Source organism: Pygocentrus nattereri, chromosome 24 (genome assembly GCF_015220715.1).
Source record: "Pygocentrus nattereri isolate fPygNat1 chromosome 24, fPygNat1.pri, whole genome shotgun sequence".
Classification (NCBI taxonomy): domain Eukaryota; kingdom Metazoa; phylum Chordata; class Actinopteri; order Characiformes; family Serrasalmidae; genus Pygocentrus; species Pygocentrus nattereri.
This window is the reverse complement of record NC_051234.1, coordinates 15,351,341-15,370,919: the sequence shown is the minus strand read 5'-3', so window position 1 is coordinate 15,370,919 and position 19,579 is coordinate 15,351,341. Positions and strand designations below refer to the sequence as shown.

The following is a 19,579-nucleotide window of genomic DNA, read 5'->3' as shown; positions in this document are numbered from 1 at the left end:
CATTTAATGTTAGCATTTGTTGGCTAAGTTAGACTTGGGACAGGAAAGATCAAACATGATTGTTGAGAAGGTCAGCCTAGATCTGGCATTATGGAAAGCTATATAACGTTTTATATGTGTTTATTGACATATATTAGCAAAGAAATGTGCTGATACACCACACGACTACCGCCATGTGTGCTGTCCTGTATTCATATTGTTCTTATAATAAAGTGGAGGCAGTGCTGGCTCCAGTTTTGGGTTAAAGGAGTTTTAGAGGCATGTTACAGCTGCGGCTCTCTGTGTTCTGTTGGCTTTCGTGAGCATTTTTTGTGACGGTCTGAATCAATCGAGGGAATTCAACATTTTCAGGGGTGATAACTTGGGTGCTGAATGATTTTCAAGGGCCCTTCAGTACCCTCCAGCAGCCGCTGGCGCACACCTGGGTGTGTGTTTAGTTAGATAGGTTAAGTGTCTACCATGAAGCGGAGGTGGCCTTCATTAGGGGCTGCCCTGTGTGCGTCTTTTCTGCTGGTGTCAATAAAAAGCACTTCTCATAGCAGAATGACAGACTCTGCTGAGCCTCCTTCTTCACCAAGAGGCTACACTACTGGTCATTATGACTGAAAGACAGAATGTCTGTATGATGCATGTGCACGCGTAGGAGAATTTGGCAGAGTACTGACAGAATACATCTTGAACTTGAGTGCATCTGCAGCTGATCTGGGGAACACAAAGCAGTGGGAGTTCAGTTTTTTCCCTATATCATTTCTTTTTCATATAATTTGTACATGTCAAATATATAAACGCTTATACAAATAGTAATACAGACACAAGAGATCTTTTATCCCTAGAGCCATTAGGCTCTTCAGCTTTTCCCAGTGGGGCCAGAAGAGGGGAGGGAAGAGAATAGATTAGGATGGAATCTCTCATCCTAAATTACAGGTTTTTTTTACACCTTATAGCACATTTTGCATATCTGGACATTACTCCACACCTAGTCACTTTATTTCAGTACCAATATATGCACATATTTATGCAGTATTGTCATTCCCTGCACACTGCCTTTTTATATCAGGATAGATCTATTACATATTTGTTGCAAATATGTTTTTAGTTTTATATATGCCTGTAGATTTTATATATTTTTCTTTTTATATTGTATCACCCTTATTATTATAACTGTCCTGTGTTGTGTGACTACTACTGGAGCTTCTATAAGTTTGGTTGGCACATTTATTTTCATTTATTCAGATTCAGATTCCTTTATTGATCCCAGGGGGAAATTGCAGTTGTTACAGTTGCAGCCATTTATGTAAAAATAAACACTTTACTAATAATTTAAGACGATATAGAGAATTTACAGTATGTACACCAGATTTAAGTACTTAAGAATATAGTAAGGTGGCGGTGATTGTGACAGTAATATGAAACATCAGGTATAAAGCAGTTACAATTATTTAAATTATTTAAATTAAGTTAGTGTCCCTCTGAGTTACTGCACACACAATTGTTATTATTGCACATATGAACAGTTTCGTATTGAGTTTGTGAATCACACACTGAGGGAGGAGTTATAGAGTTTGATGGCCACAGGTAAGAATGACTTCCTGCGGCGCTCTGTGGTGCATTTTGGTAGAGTGAGTCTTGAGCTGAATGAGCTCTTGTGTCTCATTACCGTGTCGTAGAGTGGGTGGGAGCCATTGTTCATAATGGCCCGCAGTTTAGACAGCGTCCTCCTCTCCAACACTGCCTTCAGCGAGTCCAGCTCCACACCCACAACATCGCCGGCCTTGCGGATCAATTTGTTGAGTCTTTTGGCATCTGCCACCCTCAGCCTGCTTCCCCAGCATGCAACAGCATAGAGGATAGCACTCGCCACCACAGACTCATAGAAGATCCTGAGCATAGTCCAGCAGATGTTAAAGGACCTCAGGCGCCTCAGAAAATAGAGACGGCTTTGGCCCTTCCTGTAGAGGGCGTCAGTGTTCTTAGCCCAGTCCAGTTTATTGTCAATATAGACACCCAGATATTTGTAATCATCCACAGTGTCCACACTGACCCCGCTGATGGACACAGTGATCACCGATGCCTTGTCCCTCTTCAGGTCCACCACCAGTTCCTTTGTCTTTGTCACATTGAGCTGCAGGTGGTTCCGCTCGCACCATGCGACAAAGTCCTTCACCGTCGCCCTGTACTCATCCTCTTCACCCTTGCTGATACATCCAACTATTGCAGAGTCATCAGAAAACTTCTGAAGGTGGCAAGTCTCTGTGCAGTAGCTGAAATCCATGGTGTAGAGGGTGAAGAGGAAGGGAGAGAGGACAGTACCTTGTGGGACTCCAGTGTTGCTGACCACTCTGTCCGACACACAGTGCTGCATGCGTACGTACTGTGGTCTGCCAGTCAGGTAGTCAACAATCCAGGCCACAAGGGGGGCATCTACCTGCATCACTGTGAGCTTATCACCCAGATGAGCGGGCCAGACGGTGTTAAATGCGTTGGAGGAGTCAAAAAATATGACCCTCACAGAGCTGGCTGGCTTATCCAGGTGAGCATAAACTCGGTTGAGCAGGTAGATGATGGCGTCTTCAACTCCCAGGTGGGGCTGATAGGAAAAACTGGAGGGGATCTAGAAAAGGCTGGACTATGGGTCGGAGCTGATCCAAGACGAGCCTCTCCATGGTCTTCATGACATGAGACGTCAGTGCCACTGGCCTGTAGTCCTTGGCGTCACTGGGTCGTGGCAGGTCCAGTGTTCTTTCCTCTCTGGTGGGACAGTCCACATACTGATGGGAAAATCTAAATTTATTATTTTAATTAAAATAGATCATTAGAATATGACCCTTTGTTCCATTGTTGCTTGTTTATATTTTATGATTAGTTTCCACTGACAGTAACAGAACCAGAAACGAGAATCAAACCATTTGCCGTTTTTCAGCACTGGATTTAAAAATGAAAATCCCCCCTTTTGATGGATGATGTGAAGATTACCTAAAGCTGCTGACCCACTACTAACTACATGATTTTATGGACTGCACTGCTGCCACACAATTGGCTGATTAGATAATTGCATTAATGAATATGTGTATAAATATTCTTAATAAAGTGCTTAGTCAGTGTAAGTCAGCAAGGATTAAAGATGAAAGCATAACCATAAAAAATACACCAGAAAGAGAATTTTATAGAAAAATTTATTTTCTCAGTCTCTGCCCAAGCCAGCAGTCGAGGGAGGCAATATAGTAGTAGTAGTGTCATCTCAAAATATTTTGGGAGTGTTGTATAATAGGTGAATCATCTTATAATGAATAAACTGATGTGCGAATTTTTGGAGGAGGTGTTCATGTTTGTCTATATAGGAAGAGGAGGAGGTGGCGGAGATGAAGATGCTGAGATTTTCGTTGGGAGTGACAAGGATGGACAAGATTAGAAATGAGCAGATCAGAGGGACAGTGAAGGTGGAGCAGTTTGGAGATAAAGCCAGAGAGGCCAGGTTGAGATGGTTTGGACATGTGTTGAGGAGGAATAGTGGATATATTGGGCAAAGAATGTTGGAGATGGAGCTGCCGGGTAGAAGGAGAAGAGGTAGACCTCAGAGAAGGTTTATGGATGTAGTGAAGGTGGACATGGAGATGGTTGGTGTAAAAGTAGAGGAGGCAGTGGATAGGGCAAGATGGAGGCAGATGATCCACTGTGTCAACCCCTAAAGGGAGCAGCCGAAAGAAGAAGAAGAAGAAGTTCATGTTTGTCTATATAGTTTTCCCATTTGGTTTCAGGCATAGACTATAAAGTTCTCTGTTCTGTATTTTTCCACTCCCAATAGAACAATCGTAAGTTTGTAAGATTGTAAGTTTGCATCTTTGTATGTGATTAGTTGTAACGGGGAGCGAGGAGGCGGACGCATACGCTGAGATAAGCGAGATTTATTACGGGCAAATCCAGGGTCGTAGTCAGAACAGTCCAGGGTCAATGAGCCGACACGGACAGATCGAGGGTAAGACATGACCAGAATCAACACAAACGAAGACCAGGTACAAAGACACGATACAAAGGTACAAAGGTACAATGATACAAAGATACAAAGATACAAAGACTGGCAAACGGAAGGGGCAAACACAGGGCTTAAATACACGGAACAATGAGGGACAGGTGATAACAATCAGGGGCGGAGTTACAAAACCAAAACATGAGCACATGGACAGGACTGGGAGGAGCCAACCGTGACAGAACCCCCCCCCAAAGGCACGCACACCGGGCGTGCCACACAGAACAAAACAACCCAACAAAAAAGCGAAACCCAGAGAAAGACAAAACTAAACTAAACAGGCACAGACACCGAAGCCAGAGCAGAGGCAGAAACGGGCACAGAGGCAGAAACGGGCACAGAGGCAGAAACGGAACCACAAGAGGCAGGAACAGAACCACAAGAGGCAGGAACAGAACCACAAGAGGCAGGAACAGAACCACAAGGCACAGGAACAGACACAGACGGAGACACACAAGGCACAGGAACAGACGAAACAGAACGAGGACAAAAAACGGAGGGAGGACGAGGAGGCACACCAAAAAACGACGCCGACCGAGAGACGACCGGAGACACAGGACGAGGAAAACAAGAACGAACAACAGACCACGCAAAAGACAGGGGAACAGGCACCAGGACAGACACAGGAACGGAAACGGGCACGGAAACAGAAACAGGAACAGAAACAAAAGGAGACACAGGAACGGGAACCACAACAGGAATGGGAACCGAGACAGACACAACAGTAGGGAACAGGACAAAACCAGGGACTGAACAAGGCAGAAACAAAGGAACGGAAACAGACACAGGAGGCACAGAAGGACCACAGGGAACAGGGACAGAAACGGGATCCCCAGGGGGAACAGACACTGACGAGGGCGGGATGGGAGGGAACAAAGGGGATGTAACGTCCACGGAGGCAGGCGCGGGGCCTGCTGCGACGTCCACGGAGGCAGGCGCGGGGCCTGCTGCGACGTCCACGGAGGCAGGCGCGGGGCCTGCTGCGACGTCCACGGAGGCAGGCGCGGGGCCTGCTGCGACGTCCACGGAGGCAGGCGCGGGGCCTGCTGCGACGTCCACGGAGGCAGGCGGCGGGTCCGGAGGCGCGGCGACTGGCGGCGGGTCCGGAGGCGCAGGCGTGCCGCGGGGTGCGGCCACGGGATCAGAAGTGCCGCGGGGTGCGGCCACGGGATCAGAAGTGCCGCGGGGTGCGGCCACGGGATCGGGCTTTCGGGCTGGGGACCTCTGCTCCAACCTGGAGGAACACACAGATACTGGACCCACTCGGCCGTTCCCAAAGCTCACTCGAGCGATTGGCAGCTCGCAGTGACGCTTGCGAACGAGCCGAGTACCAAAAAACGGGTCATCTGAATGCTCCTTCTGTCTGACACCGTCTTGCACTGCAGGTCGCTCCTCCCTGCAGTGGCGCTCAAGACGGGCAGACCCAAGGCGCTTACCTGAGCTCTCGCCTCCCGGACACAAGGCGGGAAGGTCCTCCGCTTTCTTGCGGGACCGACGAGACGCTCGTGTTCCCTCAGCGCCAGGGGATTTGCTATCTCCGGCTTGGTGGCGTTGGGACACGGCGAACTCGGGCTGCTTTAAAACAGCCGGAGTTTCGTCCCAACGGAACAACCACATGCCGGAGTCTCGCTTACCTGCTGCGTCCTGTGGAGGCCAGTCTTTCTGTAACGGGGAGCGAGGAGGCGGACGCATACGCTGAGATAAGCGAGATTTATTACGGGCAAATCCAGGGTCGTAGTCAGAACAGTCCAGGGTCAATGAGCCGACACGGACAGATCGAGGGTAAGACATGACCAGAATCAACACAAACGAAGACCAGGTACAAAGACACGATACAAAGGTACAAAGGTACAAAGACTGGCAAACGGAAGGGGCAAACACAGGGCTTAAATACACGGAACAATGAGGGACAGGTGATAACAATCAGGGGCGGAGTTACAAAACCAAAACATGAGCACATGGACAGGACTGGGAGGAGCCAACCGTGACATTAGTTTTAGTCTTGCCCATTTTCCTTTCCAAACACTACAAAGAGTGGATTTCTATAAATAATTTAGGTGATGGAGTTAAAAGTCAATAAAAAAAGATTAATGTGAGGCAACAAATGATCATTCATAATAGCAATAGTAATACATGTCAAAAGACGCATAGAGATTGCAGTTTAGTAACACAAACATATTAGTGGTACAAGAAACAAATACATAACAATATATGCAAACAAATGACACAGCAAAGACAGAGATACATGTTCACAGCACAGATGATGACCTGACATGAGCTTTAATAGTTTAGGATATGGGAAGATTGCATGCAAGACAAAACAAATGTGTTTTAAGGTTAGATTTAAATGAGGACTGAGAATTAGACTGCTGAATATGAGAAGGGCGAGAGTTCTTGAGGTGAGGGGCTACTCTGGAAAATGCACCAAAGCTATGGACTTTAGAGGAGGTAACGGTAAGCAGACTTGTAGGGTTGGAGAAGATCAGAGAGATAGGAAAGAGCAAGATTGTTGAGAGCTTTGTAAGTGAGAAGAAGGATCTTGAACTGAAACTGAAACAGCCAGTGGAGGTTTTGAAGAAAAGGTGTAAAGTGGTGATCTGCTGTAAGTGAGGAGATGAGCAGCAGAGTTTTTAACTGTCTGGAGTTTACGAAGTGATGAGGAGCTGATGCCTGCAAAAAGAGAATTGTAATAATCTAGATGGCTAGAAATGAAAGCATGACTGAAAGTTTCAGCAGCTGACTGGTAGAGAGGTGGTTGGAATTTTGTTGTATTGCATAAGTTAAAGTAAGAGTTTTTAACAAGGGAGCTGACATGAAAGTTGAGTTTAAGTGAGGCATTGAGGGTGACACTCAGAGTAGGGACCACAGAGGAGGGAGACAAAACAACATCATCAATTGAGAGAGTGAGGCGCCAGTTTTATTGAGTGCAGATTTAAAACGAATGTTTACATGTTTACATTAAAACACTGTTTAGCATTAGAGAATTATGCACAATTCCAAATTGCCAAGAGGGGGGTTAATATGCAAATGTATGAAGATGAATCTGAGTGTCATCTGACTAGCAATAAATGACAAGGTTAAAATGTTGAATAATCTTGCCAAGAGGGAGCATGTAGATAAGGAATAATAATGAACCTTACGGGAACCCTTGGGTGACAGTGGAAGTTGAGGAATCATGCACAGAGAGAGTAACAAACTGTTTGTGATCTGTTAGAAGGAAGTGAAACCTACAGAGGTGGATGAAGTACGCAAATCATGTACTTGAGTTAAAGTAGAGATACCCAAGGTAAAATATTACTTGAGTAAAAGTAGAAGTCCTTACTCTAGACCTCAACTTGAGTAAAAGTGCAAAAGTATTTGCCTTCAAATGTACTTAAGTATCAAAAGTAAAAGTACTTAAAGATTAATAACAGCTCTTATGTCCTGTTATCATTTTTGTAACAAGACTTGCTTCATGAACTCATTTTAGGTGAAAATGCTCCAGTGTCTCTCTTGGTAAACCAGTCTTTTAATAGATTGTCATAAGCACAAAACACAGAAGGCAAACAGTTTCCATCAGGTAGAACCAAGTGGCTCTGAAATCACTTTTACAAACAAGCATAGTTTCAGTTTAAGATTACTTTGTAAATTAGTTACAAGCTGAAATAAAAACTTGCTTTAAACACAGGTTCACAAATAAGATTTCCTTTACTATATTGATCTGTAGGTCTCTGTTCATAAACATAAACTAACCGAAAAATAATTTACTATAAAATGAAAGTGTTTGTATACATTCAGAAAAAAAGAAATGTGCCAGTCACGACTGCATATGTGTACATATTTCTATATTGTGGTCTGTTTACACAAAGTTAGATTAGTTCCATCATTAGGTAGACGTATGTGATCCCAAATTTTCATGCTGCTGCGCTGACGTTGAACCGTGTGTTTGCACTGGGTTGGTATGACCAACAGGTCAAAACAAGCTCAGAACAAAGTGACCACTGTGCCCTGATTGGTGTTCTTGCTTTGCACTTCTTTTATTTTGACATGATATGTTTTTATACACACAAAAACCAAAAGGAACAACAGATTTCTCAAGTATAGTGGAGTAAAAAGTAAGATATTTGACTTTAAATGCAGTGGAGTGAAAGTAAAAAGTCGCCCACAATGGAAATATTTAAGTAAAGTAGATCATTAACAACCTTGAACAGAGCTCTTTCAGCGCTATGATGAAAGACTGGAAAGGATCTAGAAGATTATTTGTTTACAAGTAATCTTTGAGCTGTACTGCGACAAAATGCTCGAGGACTTTTGAAAAGAACAAAAGATTTGAGATGGAATGTTATTACAGCTAAAGATCAGTCAAAGCCAGGGCTTTTTTAGGTTTAGAGTAACTAGCAATTTTGTACACCAAGGGAACATGCTCAGAAGACAATGACCAGTTAACAGTGGTGGGAAGTAAATAAGTAAATGTAATTCATTACTGTACTTCAGTAGTTTTTCGTGGCTCTGTACTTTACTGAAGTATTTCCATTTTGGGCAACTTTTTATTTTCACTCCACTATATTTCAAAGTCAAATCTCTTATTTCTTACTTCACTACATTATGCAAAATCTGTCATTCCTTTTGTCTTATGTGTGCATTAAAAAATACATATCAAAACAAAAGAAACATAAAGCAATTGCACCAATCAGGGAACAGCACACACTTTGTTTTGAGCTTGTTTTGACCTGTTGGACATACTAACCCAATGCAATCATACGGTTCAATCTCAGTGAAGTGTAAAATTTTGGGAACGCCTATTCCAACATAAGTGATGCAACTACCCGAACTTCGTGTAAATAGACCACAATATAGAAATATGTACATATGTACTGTTGTGACAGGCATGTGTCTTTTTTCTTAATTTATACAAACACTTTCATTTTATAGTAAATTTGTTTTTGCCAGTTTATGTTTATGAACAGAGACCTAGAGATGCAATATAGTAAAGGAAACCTCATTTGGTGAACCTGTGTTTAAAGTTTTTCATTAAAATTAAACTTGTAACTAAGTTGCAAATAAATCTTAAACTGAAACTTTGGTTCTACCAAATGGAAATTTGCCTTCAGTGTTTTGTGCTTATGATAATTTTAATAGATAGGCCAGTACCGTGATAGGATGCCACCTGTTTAACAAGTCCAGTCATAAAATTTCCTCACTACTAAATATTCCACAGTCAATTCTCAGTGGTATTATAACAAAGTGGAAGTGATTGGGAATGACAGCAACTCAGCCATAAACTGGTAGGCCTTCAGATTAGCTCAAGAACAGTGCGTAGAGTGCGCAATGCAAAGTGTCGAATGGGGATTATGGTATGGGGTTGTTCTTCAGGAGTTGAGCTTGGCCCCTTAGTTCCAGTGAAATGAACTCTTAATGCTTCAGCATAACAAGAGATTTTGGACATTTTCATGCTCCCAACTTTGTGAGAACAGTTTGGGGATGGCCCCTTCCTGTTCCAACATGACTGCGCACCACTCCACATGAGCGCATTTGGTGTGGCAGCTCTCTGCCTCTCTCTAGTGGTGTCACTGGGTCTGACTATAGACAGAAGCCTGGTCACCCAGCCTGTGGCAGTCTGAGACTCACACCTCACAAGGTTATGTTGAACTGTCTTGTGGAGCTCTGGATGTATTTTTATGTAGCATTGCCATACAGTGTTTTTATCAATGACATGAATTTATGCCCAAATCCAAATCTTTTCAAAACCAGCTATAAATAACTCCATTCCAACCTGTCAAATGTTGGTATGTTTTCAGCAACTTTAGAAAGGACAGTGCAGCCATATGGAAGCGTACTGGCAAGCTCAATAATATGTAAAATCTTTCTGACATTGACAGATACGATTCTACCTTTGATCAATTCTGTTCAATTAAAATGTCCAAGTTTTCCTATGACTGTACCTTGCCTGTACCTTGGCAAAAATTGAGGTATCCACAAATTAGTGATATTGGACAGTTGTTGGAACATTGTAGTGAGTTTTTTTAAGTAAAATGCTTACAAGTCCTTTTCTTTGATCTCTATAAAATTACTTATATCTAATTGCAAAGTTTATAGACTCTATTATTAAAGACCTGATCCCAAAATGACATATAGAATTCAAGTAGTAAACAAGATGATTTTTTCATAATGCTCCTTTAATGATATGGGGCTCTCTAAATTAACTATTTCTGTTTGGTCCAGTGTAGGCTTGAATAAAAGACATGCACTTTGTTCTTTCTACAGAGCATTCTGAGGAGTAAAGGCTACCATAAAAAGATTTTACATAAACATTATTGATTATAGCAGATTTAGTAGCAACTTCACCATATGCTAAACATCACCATATGATGTTTTAGACTTTCTTTTAAGTGAAGGGCTAATGGTATGGCGCCTTGGTATGTGACTTTGAACTGAGCTGGATGGATCAAAAATTTTTGGAGCCCAAGAGAAGTCCTCCTTTTGCAAACTACAGCAAAATCCATTCTTTTGATTGTTGCTTTTGCTGTACTCTGGAAAGAAAAGTAAATGTTGGCCATCGTGTTGTCTGGGCTCTGTCTACATTTAGAACGCTGTGGCAGTCAGAGTAATCCAGCAGTTTGAAGATGAGACCGTGTGGGTGTTTGGCGTTCCTTTCTTTTCCCACATAGAGTCAGTCTGACCTCTTGATTTGATTGGTCTGTTCTCCCAGTAAGGGAATCCATTTTGGCAGCATTATTCTGAGGAATCTGATAGCGTCAGAGCCTTCTGTGCCTTCCTTCAGGCCGAAAATGAGATTTTCTTGCTGCAGTCCTCTATTTGGATTGTTTTAGCATGAAATTTGTCAAACCGATGTTGAAGATCATTAACCTATTATTTATTACTCCATGGCTTGCTGTGATTCAAATCTAGCTGTGTTATTTTGTACAGTTCTGTGGGAGAACTCAAGTTCTTTAGTCAAAGCATGTATGTTGTCTTTCAGTATGTTGCATCTGAGTAACTACAGTACAGAGTACAGAGTACAAATATACCAAAATTGTCACTGTGCAAATGCTTCATATACAATCTGTGCAGTTAACACAGTGTCAGCGCAGAGCGTCAGGCACAGTTAGAAAAAACTGCTAAGCTGTCTTGTTTTTAGCCTAGCTTTTAGCTTTTTTAGCCCAACTGGGCAACCCAGCCTTTTTTTTTTAAATCTTTTTCTTATTCCTTTTTATTCTTTTTCTTTTTTTTATACCTTTTTAAGCCTTGTTTTAACTGCCACATTTTATCTGTCTGAGCCCCTGCATTGACTACAGATTGCTTGTTTTATTTAGTTTAAATCTATGAGTTGTTTTGAGGCCATACTTCCCCTCAGCTCTCCAGCTGGATGTGATGGCTGTGTGCAGCTGAGCCAGATGATTAGTGAACTCAAAGGAAAAATCTCTTTGCTCTACCAGATCAAAGACAATGAGGATCTCCTCGAATCCTTGCTGGCTACAACGCAGACGATCAGCATCGGGCTTCCTTAATCAGCTGCTACGGCTGGACCAATTCTGTCACTGGGAAGAGGTTCAGGACATTTTAGCCGCATTTTATACTTTTACACCTGGCTCCAAAAAAACTGCCTCTGCAAAGACTTAACTTTTATTGACAATTTGAACCTTTTCTGGAACCGCCCTTCTTTTTGCAGAGTTGATGGAATTCATTCCAATAGGCTGGGTTCACAGATTTTAGGCCACAATATACACTATATTGCCAAAAGTTTTCACTCATCCATCCAAATCATTGAATTCAGGTGTTCCAATCACTTCCATGGCCACAGGTGTATAAAACCAAGCACCTAGGCATGCAGGCTGCTTCTACAAACATTTGTGAAAGAATGGGTTGCTCTCAGGAGCTCAGTGAATTCCAGCATGGTACTGTGATAGGATGCCACCTGTGCAACAAGTCCAGTCATGAAATTTCCTCATTAGTAATTATTCCACAGTCAACTGTCAGTGGTATTATAACAAAGTGGGGATTGGGATTGAGACCTCCCAACTTCATATGACCTTCAGATTAGCTCAAGAACAGTGCATAGATAACTTCATGGAATGGGTTTTCATGGCCAAGCAGCTGCATCCAATCCTTACATCACAAAGCACAATGCAAAGCATCGAATGCAGTGGTGTAAAGCACCAATGGACTTGTCTGGGCTCCAGAACAGTGGAGACTTGTTCTCTGGAGTGACTAATCACGCTTGTCCTTCTGGTAATCCGATGGACTTGTCTGACTGCATTGTTCCAAGTGTAAAGTTTGGTGGAGGGGGGGTTACGGTGTGGGGTTGTTTTTCAGGAGTTGGGCTCAGCTCCTTAGTTCCAGTGAAAGGGACTCTTAATGCTTCAGCAGACCAAGAGATTTTGGACAGTTTCAGGCTCCCAACTTTGTGGGAACAGTTTGGGGATGGCCCCTTGGCCCCTTCCTGTTCCAACATGACTGCGCACCAGTCCACAAAGGAAGGTCCAGTCAAGTTGAGCGAGTCAGGTGTGGAAGAACTTGACTGCCCTGCGCAGAGTCCTGACCTCAACCCGATAGAACACCTTTGGGATGAATTAGAGTGGAGACTGAGAGCCAGGCCTTCTTGTCCAACATCAGTATGTGACCTCACAAATGCGCTTCTGGAAGAATGGTCAAAAATTCCCATAAACACACTCCTAACCCTTGTGTAAAGCCTTCCCAGAAGAGTTGAAGCTGTTATAGCTGCAAAGGGTGGGCCAACATCATATTAAACCCTATGGATTAGAAATGGGATGTCACTCAAATTCATATGCATGTGAAGGCAGATGAGTGAATACTTTTGGCAATATAGTGGATTTTACTCTTTTTTTAACTCCAGATGACTATTACATACCTCAAACTCAAGTATTTCTGTAGTTTTGGGTAGAAGACCTAGGACCAGCTCTTCATCAAAAAGAAATAACAAAGAAGCAAAAGATTTTAATGGTTTTATTAATCCAGATAATCTGATTTTTATTGGTCCATCTCCAATTACTCACAAAAACACTCTGCAGTAAATGCTATAACAGATCTTGAGTTTTAAAAACAGAAAAGATTTAGGCATCTTAACATTAGAAGCCTACTTCAGAAGGATAAAATGGATCAACTTAATATCCTGATTGCAGATACATATATTTTAATAACAGTAGTAAGAGTAACTTTACAAGCCACCTTATTAACTGCAGTCTCCAAAGAAAAATATGTCGAGTTCATAGCTCTGAAAGTGTTTCTTGGGAAAAATAACTCCTGATGAAATTGATACTCTTTAATCACAATATACCGCTTCTGAAATGCTGGTCCTCTGGGATTTTAATCTTAACTGGCTTTCTAATGCATCCGATTACTTAAAAGAAATTATGTGAAAATTACCCTCATCCAATTTGCCATGGAACCAACACATCCAAATTTAAAGGATCCCACCAAATCTACCCTGCTAGACTTAATCCTGTCCAATAAAATTGACAGAATTACTGCCTCAGCAGTCTTTGACCTTGGAATTAGTGACCACTGCCCCACTGGATGCATTAGAAACAGTTGCAAGAACAAAACAGGCTCTCGGATGGTGGTTAGAAGAAATTTTAAGCATTTTAATGAACAACTTTAATGAAGAATTTTCTATCTGACTTGAGTGAAATCCACCTTACATTAAAAATTCCAGATGTTGACTTGGCACTAAACCACTTTAGCAAATCATTTCTTACATTAGTAAGAAAAAGCAAAGAATAAGAGACAGATCAAGTCCCTGGTTCATTAGTGAAGTTTCATCATTGTTTAAAGCCAGAAATAAAGCATGGTCCACTGCCAGACCCATGGGGGAGAGAGACCACTAGCTTAAGTTCAGACAATTGAGAAATAGATGTACCACTGCAGTTAGAAAGGCCAAATCAGATTATTATCTTAGCCTGTTTACCAGCTCTACAAGCACTCAAAAGTTTTGGAAAACTGTAAAATATCTTAAAAACAATTCCTCTAGCCTTCTAACCAGCATTATAGTTGATGATCAGCTGATATCTGATCAGAAGAAAATTTGTAGAGCTTTTACCACACATTTTGCTGCAACTGGGCACATTTTTGAAAATACAGACTCAAATCTGCTGTTAGGTGAAATTGACAACAACTCTACTCCTACCCAGATCCATGGTCTCTTTACACTCCAGCTCTTCTCTCCAATCATCCATCATCGTTGCCTGCTAGTCCAAACAGGTAGCAGTTGGGAGAGCAGAGAATCCCAGATGACCCTGTCCCCCGCAACTTCCTCCAGCTCATTCCCGGGGACCCCAAGCCGCTCCCAGGCCAACTTGGAGACATAATCCCTCCAGCGTGTCCTACGGCGACCCCAGGGTCTTGTCCCGGTAGGCCGTGCCTGGAACACCCCCACCGCGAGGCGTCCAGGGAGCATCCGGATCAGATGCCCGAACCACCTCAGCTGGCTCCTCTCAATGCGGTGGAGTAGCGGCTCTACTCTGAGCTCCTTCCGGATGACCGAGCTCCTCACTCTATCGCAGAGCGTGTAGCCCGCCACCCGACGAAGAAAGCTCATTTCCGCCGCTTGTATTCGCGATCTCGTTCTTTCGGTCATTACCCACAGCTCATGACCATAGGTGAGGGTTGGGATCTAGATCGACCGGTAAACAGTGAGCTTCGCCTTTTGGCTCAACTCCCTCTTCACCACTACAGTCTGGTACAGTGACCGCATTACTGCTGCCGCCTGTCCCAGCCTACGGCCGATCTCACGATCCCTCTTCCCATCACTCGTGAACAAGTCCACAAGGTACTTAAACTCCTCCACCTGGGGCAGGTCCTTTCCCCTTACCTGGAGTGGGCATGCCATCCTTTTCCGGGCCAAGACCATGGACTCAGACTTGGAGGTGCTGATCCGCATACCAACCGCTTCACACTCAGCTGCAAACCGCTCCAGCGAGCGTTGGAGGCATCCATGTGATTCTGCCAAAAGAACAACATCATCTGCAAATAGCAGAGACGCCACCATCCGGCTTCCACACATAATGCCCTCCTGACCCCGGCTACGCCCGGACACTCTGTCCATGAATATCACGAACAAGAGTGGAGACAGAGCCCAACCCTGGCGAAGTCCAACGCTAACCCTGAAGGAGTCTGACTTAATGCCGAGTATACAGACACAGCTCTCACTCCTGGAGTACAGAGATTGGATAGCCCAGAGTAGTAGCCCCGGCACCCCATACTCCCGGAGGACCTCCCACAAGATATCTCGAGGAACACGGTCATAAGCCTTCTCCAAGTCCACAAAACACATGTAGACTGGGTTGGCAAACTCCCATGCCCCCTCAACAATCTGTGAGAGGGTGAAAAGCTGATCCATTGTTCCACAGCCGGGACGGAATCCACATTGTTCCTCCTCAATCTGAGGTTCAACTATCGGTCGGAGTCTCCTTTCCAGCACCTTTGCATAGACTTTCCCAGGGAGGCTGAGCAGTGTGATACCCCGATAATTGGCACACACCCTCTTTGGCACACCCCCTTTTTAAAAATAGGGACCACCACCCCAGTCTGCCAGTCCAAGGGTACTGTTCCTGAGGTCCATGCAATATTGCAAAGGCGTGTTAGCCATGACAGCCCCACAATATCCAGAGCCTTAAGCATTTCTGGACGAATCTCATCCACCCCCGGTGCCTTACCACTGAGGAGCTTACCAACTACCTCAGTGACCTCCACCAGGGAAATGGAACTTGACACCCCAGAAGCCTCTAGCCCTGACTCCCGTGAGGGAGGCATGTCTCCCGGATTAAGAAGTTCCTCAAAGTGCTCCTTCCACCGACCGACAATATCCTCATTTGAACTCAGAGTTTCTCCACCCTTGCCGAATACAGCTTGGGCGCAGCCACCCCGACCCCTCCTGAGTCGCCGGACAGTTGTCCAGAACCTCTTTGAGGCCGAATGAAAGTCTTTTTCCAAGGCCTCACCAAACTCCTCCCATGCCCTGGATTTTGCTTCTGCCACCGTTGCAGCTGCCACCTTTTTTGGTCGGTACCTATCTGCTGAATCGGGAGTCCTTCGGGCAAACCAGTCCCTAAAGGCCTCTTTCTTCAGCTTGACGGCCTCCCTCACCACCGGTGTCCACCAGGAGGTTCTTGGGTTACCGCCCCGACAGGCACCCACAAGCTTTTGGCCACAGCTACGCCTGGCAGCTTCCACAATGGAGGTTTTGAACAGGGTCCATTCAGACTCCATGTCCCCTACCTCCTCCGTGACGTGAGAAAAGCTCTCCCGGAGGTGGGAGTTGAAATCATTCCGAACAGGGGCCTCTGAAAGTCGTTCCCAGCACACCCTCACTATTCGCTTGGGCCTACCGGGTCTGACCATCAGTCTTCCCTGCCATCTGATCTAACTCACCACCAGATGGTGATCAGTTGACAGCTCAGCACCTCTCTTCACCCTAGTGTCCAGAACATATGGTCCCAAGTCAGATGAAATGACAACAAAGTCGATCACTGACCTTTGACCCAAGGAGCTCTGGTACCATGTACACTTATGAACATCCTTGTGTCTCTCCAATCATAGTAGCTAAATCTCTTACTACTATTAATCCACAAAAAACTACTGGTGAGGATGGGCTGGACCCTTACTTCCTGTGTCTAGCAGCCCCAATTATTTTAGAATACGTAACATATATTTTTAATCTCTGTTTTATTGTGCAGAATTCCCAGGATCTGGAAAATAGCTCATCTAACTCTGCTGCATAAATAAAGTGAAGCAGCAGATGTAAATAACTACAGAGCAATCTCAAAATTGTCCTGTTTAGCTAAAATTTTTAGGACTTCTTGTAAACAGTCAGCTTAAATAATTAAATAGTTTTAAATGTTCTATATGGTGATAGACAGGAAGAACCATTGTGCTGCCATTTTTATTGATTTTTCAAAAGCTTTTTATAGTTGATCACACGCTTCTTTTAAGGAACTAACAAAAGATAGGCTTTGATATAAAAGCACTAAAATGGACCCAAAATTACCTTTCAGACAGACAATGTGAAGCACTGAGTAACTACAAGTCAGATTTTTTGACTACATCCAAATGAGTAGCACAAGGTTCAATTTTGTGCCCAGGTTTATTCAATGTATATATATTAATGAACTTGCTGCCTCTGCGTCAGACTGCAAAGTACAACTGTATGCTGATGAAAAGGTTTTATACTGTTCAGCTGCAATAAGAAAACTACAATTCTCATTTAATGCTCTGGTTTTTTTTAAGTTCATGTTGTTTTCCAGATCTACTAAAATTGATTTTAATACTGTAAATATCACTACCCTGATGGGAACCAAGCTCGAAAGAGTCACAGAGTATAAATACCTTGACATATGGCTGGATCATAAACTCACTTTTAAACCCCATATTAATAAATTGGTTGGCAAGTGTAGACATAAGCTTGGTTAACTATATAGAAATAAATCCTGTTTCCCCATGTATGCTAGAAAAAGAATCGCAATCTTGCTGTCTGTCATGGACTACAGTGATGTAATTTACAAACATGCATCTGCCAGTTCCCTCAAACCACTGGACTCAGTCCATCACTCTGCACTGAGATTCATTATGGGAGCCCCTTATAACACTTATCACTGCATGAAAAAGTTGGTTGGCCATCACTAGCAGCATGATGGGAAACACATTGGTTTATTTTTATTCATAAAACACTCTCCAGCCATATGCCAGAATATATTACTTAAATGATGTCTGTAAATAATGGTAATTATCAGACTTAGTCCAGTGGCTAGATCATATGCCAAGTACCGAGGGTTTTTACTAAACTGGGAAAATCTTCTTTTAGTTACAGTGCACCAGTGAGCTGGAACTCACTACAGAAAACATTAAAGCTCAGCTGGTGTCACTCAGTCATTTTAAACTCTTACTAACCACCTACACTCTGCCTGCAACTGTTTTACCTGATTTTTTTACCCTTATTATCTTATTTTCATTTTATTATTTATTTGTTAGGTTATTTATTATTATTAACATTCTTATTTTAATTATGATTATGTTATTATTTGTCTTTTTAATTTTATTACTTATATACTTTTTTATTTTGATTTGATCTGATTTGATCAATCTTTACATTTTAGCTATGTTTTAATTATTGTTTTATATCTGTATTGTATTTTTATGTATTTTTAATTTATTTATAAACATATTTATTATGTTTTGCTGTTTTTGTCTGATTTTTTTTATTTATTAAATTTACTTGTATTATTTGATATGTTTTTACAGATTGTCAATCTCTTGCTCTGTATGTCAGCAACATTGTAAATGAGGGTCATCCTCAATATTCTCAGAGATTAAATAAAGGCTGATTGGTTAATTGATTGATTGATTGAAATTGAGAATGTGGTTGAGTAGGTGGTTATCCATTTAAAACTTGAGGATAATAAGCCGTTGAACATTTGCGAGTTTAATGAAAATGGCTGACAGGGATTCCAGGAAAAATGGTTGAGGAGTGGGAAGGTTGTACATCCTGGGGTGGGACATCCAGGGCAGGACTTTCAACTACCACACACTTCAGACTGTTTAAAGGAGCAGGACTTCCTGTAATCGCACATTTCTGATCTGATAAAAGGGCAGGCATTATGGAACATTTTGGGGCATGGGTTGATGACACAACATTTACTGATTTGTCAGGTGGATCTGTCAAAACATTTTGATAAAAGGTACCCTTATTTCTGTGTCTCGTACCCTTTGTTTTTTGTGTTAAGATATTGTGTCTCTTGGCCACTTTAAAAGTGAAAGTGAAGTATAAAGTGGTGTCTGCTATGTATACTAAGTGTGTACAGTGAAGTACAAAATAAAACCAGATTATCTCCATAATTCTGCAGCTGAATTTAATGATCTTTAGTCGATGATCTATTGGGTTTGTGGACATTTTATTGGGTGTTGAATAATGTATTTGTCGCATACACAGTGGTAAACATGCCCCTGTCCCAACTTCTTTGGAATGTGTTGCAGGCATCAAATTCAAAATGAGTGAATATTTGCAAAAAACAATAAAGTGTATCGTTTGAACATTAAATATCTTGTCTTTGTAGTGTATTCAATTGAATATAGGTTGAAAAAAGATTTGCAAATCATCATATTCTGTTTTTATTTATGTTTTACACAATGTCCCAACTTCATTGGAATTGGGGTTGTATACTAAAACGATTGTCATTTTGAAATTTAAAAATTCTCTTCCTTCAGGCAAAGTACCATGAGGACTTAGATCGGATGCGTGGGAGGGACTGTACTGCTGCACTAGAAAACCAAAACATGGGACATGCATTGGAAATAGATGGAAAAGCAGGTATTGGTGTCACTCAGTAAATCATTTTATGTTTGTTAACTGCAGTATTAAAACAAACTCGGCTCAGTTTATCCTTTTAGACATACTTATGTTGCACCTGGATCTGGAAGTATAACACAGGCACTGCATATTGAACAGAGTGACACATGACACATGTATGTTCAGTATGTTCAGTATGGACTCAGAGTTACTCTTAAGGCACCCAGAATAATTGTGTTCAAGAATTTGTGCATACAGTGCCTTCTAAAAACGTTTAC

General features: G+C 42.5%; 1 protein-coding gene across 13 annotated transcripts in view; it reads left to right on the top strand.

Annotated features, from left to right (window-relative positions):
- LOC108411423 (nebulette-like) overlaps positions 1-19,579 on the top strand; it is a 227,152-nt gene that overhangs the window by 178,429 nt on the left and 29,144 nt on the right. For 12 of the 13 annotated variants that reach the window (XM_037533859.1, XM_037533865.1, XM_037533863.1 and 9 more), the window contains one exon: positions 19,220-19,322. In XM_037533859.1, coding sequence (XP_037389756.1) covers positions 19,220-19,322 — 103 coding nt within the window. Of the gene's footprint in view, positions 1-11,439; positions 11,552-14,151; positions 14,279-19,219; positions 19,323-19,579 lie in introns of those variants that run through there. The other variant, XM_037533864.1, reaches the window with a different exon arrangement.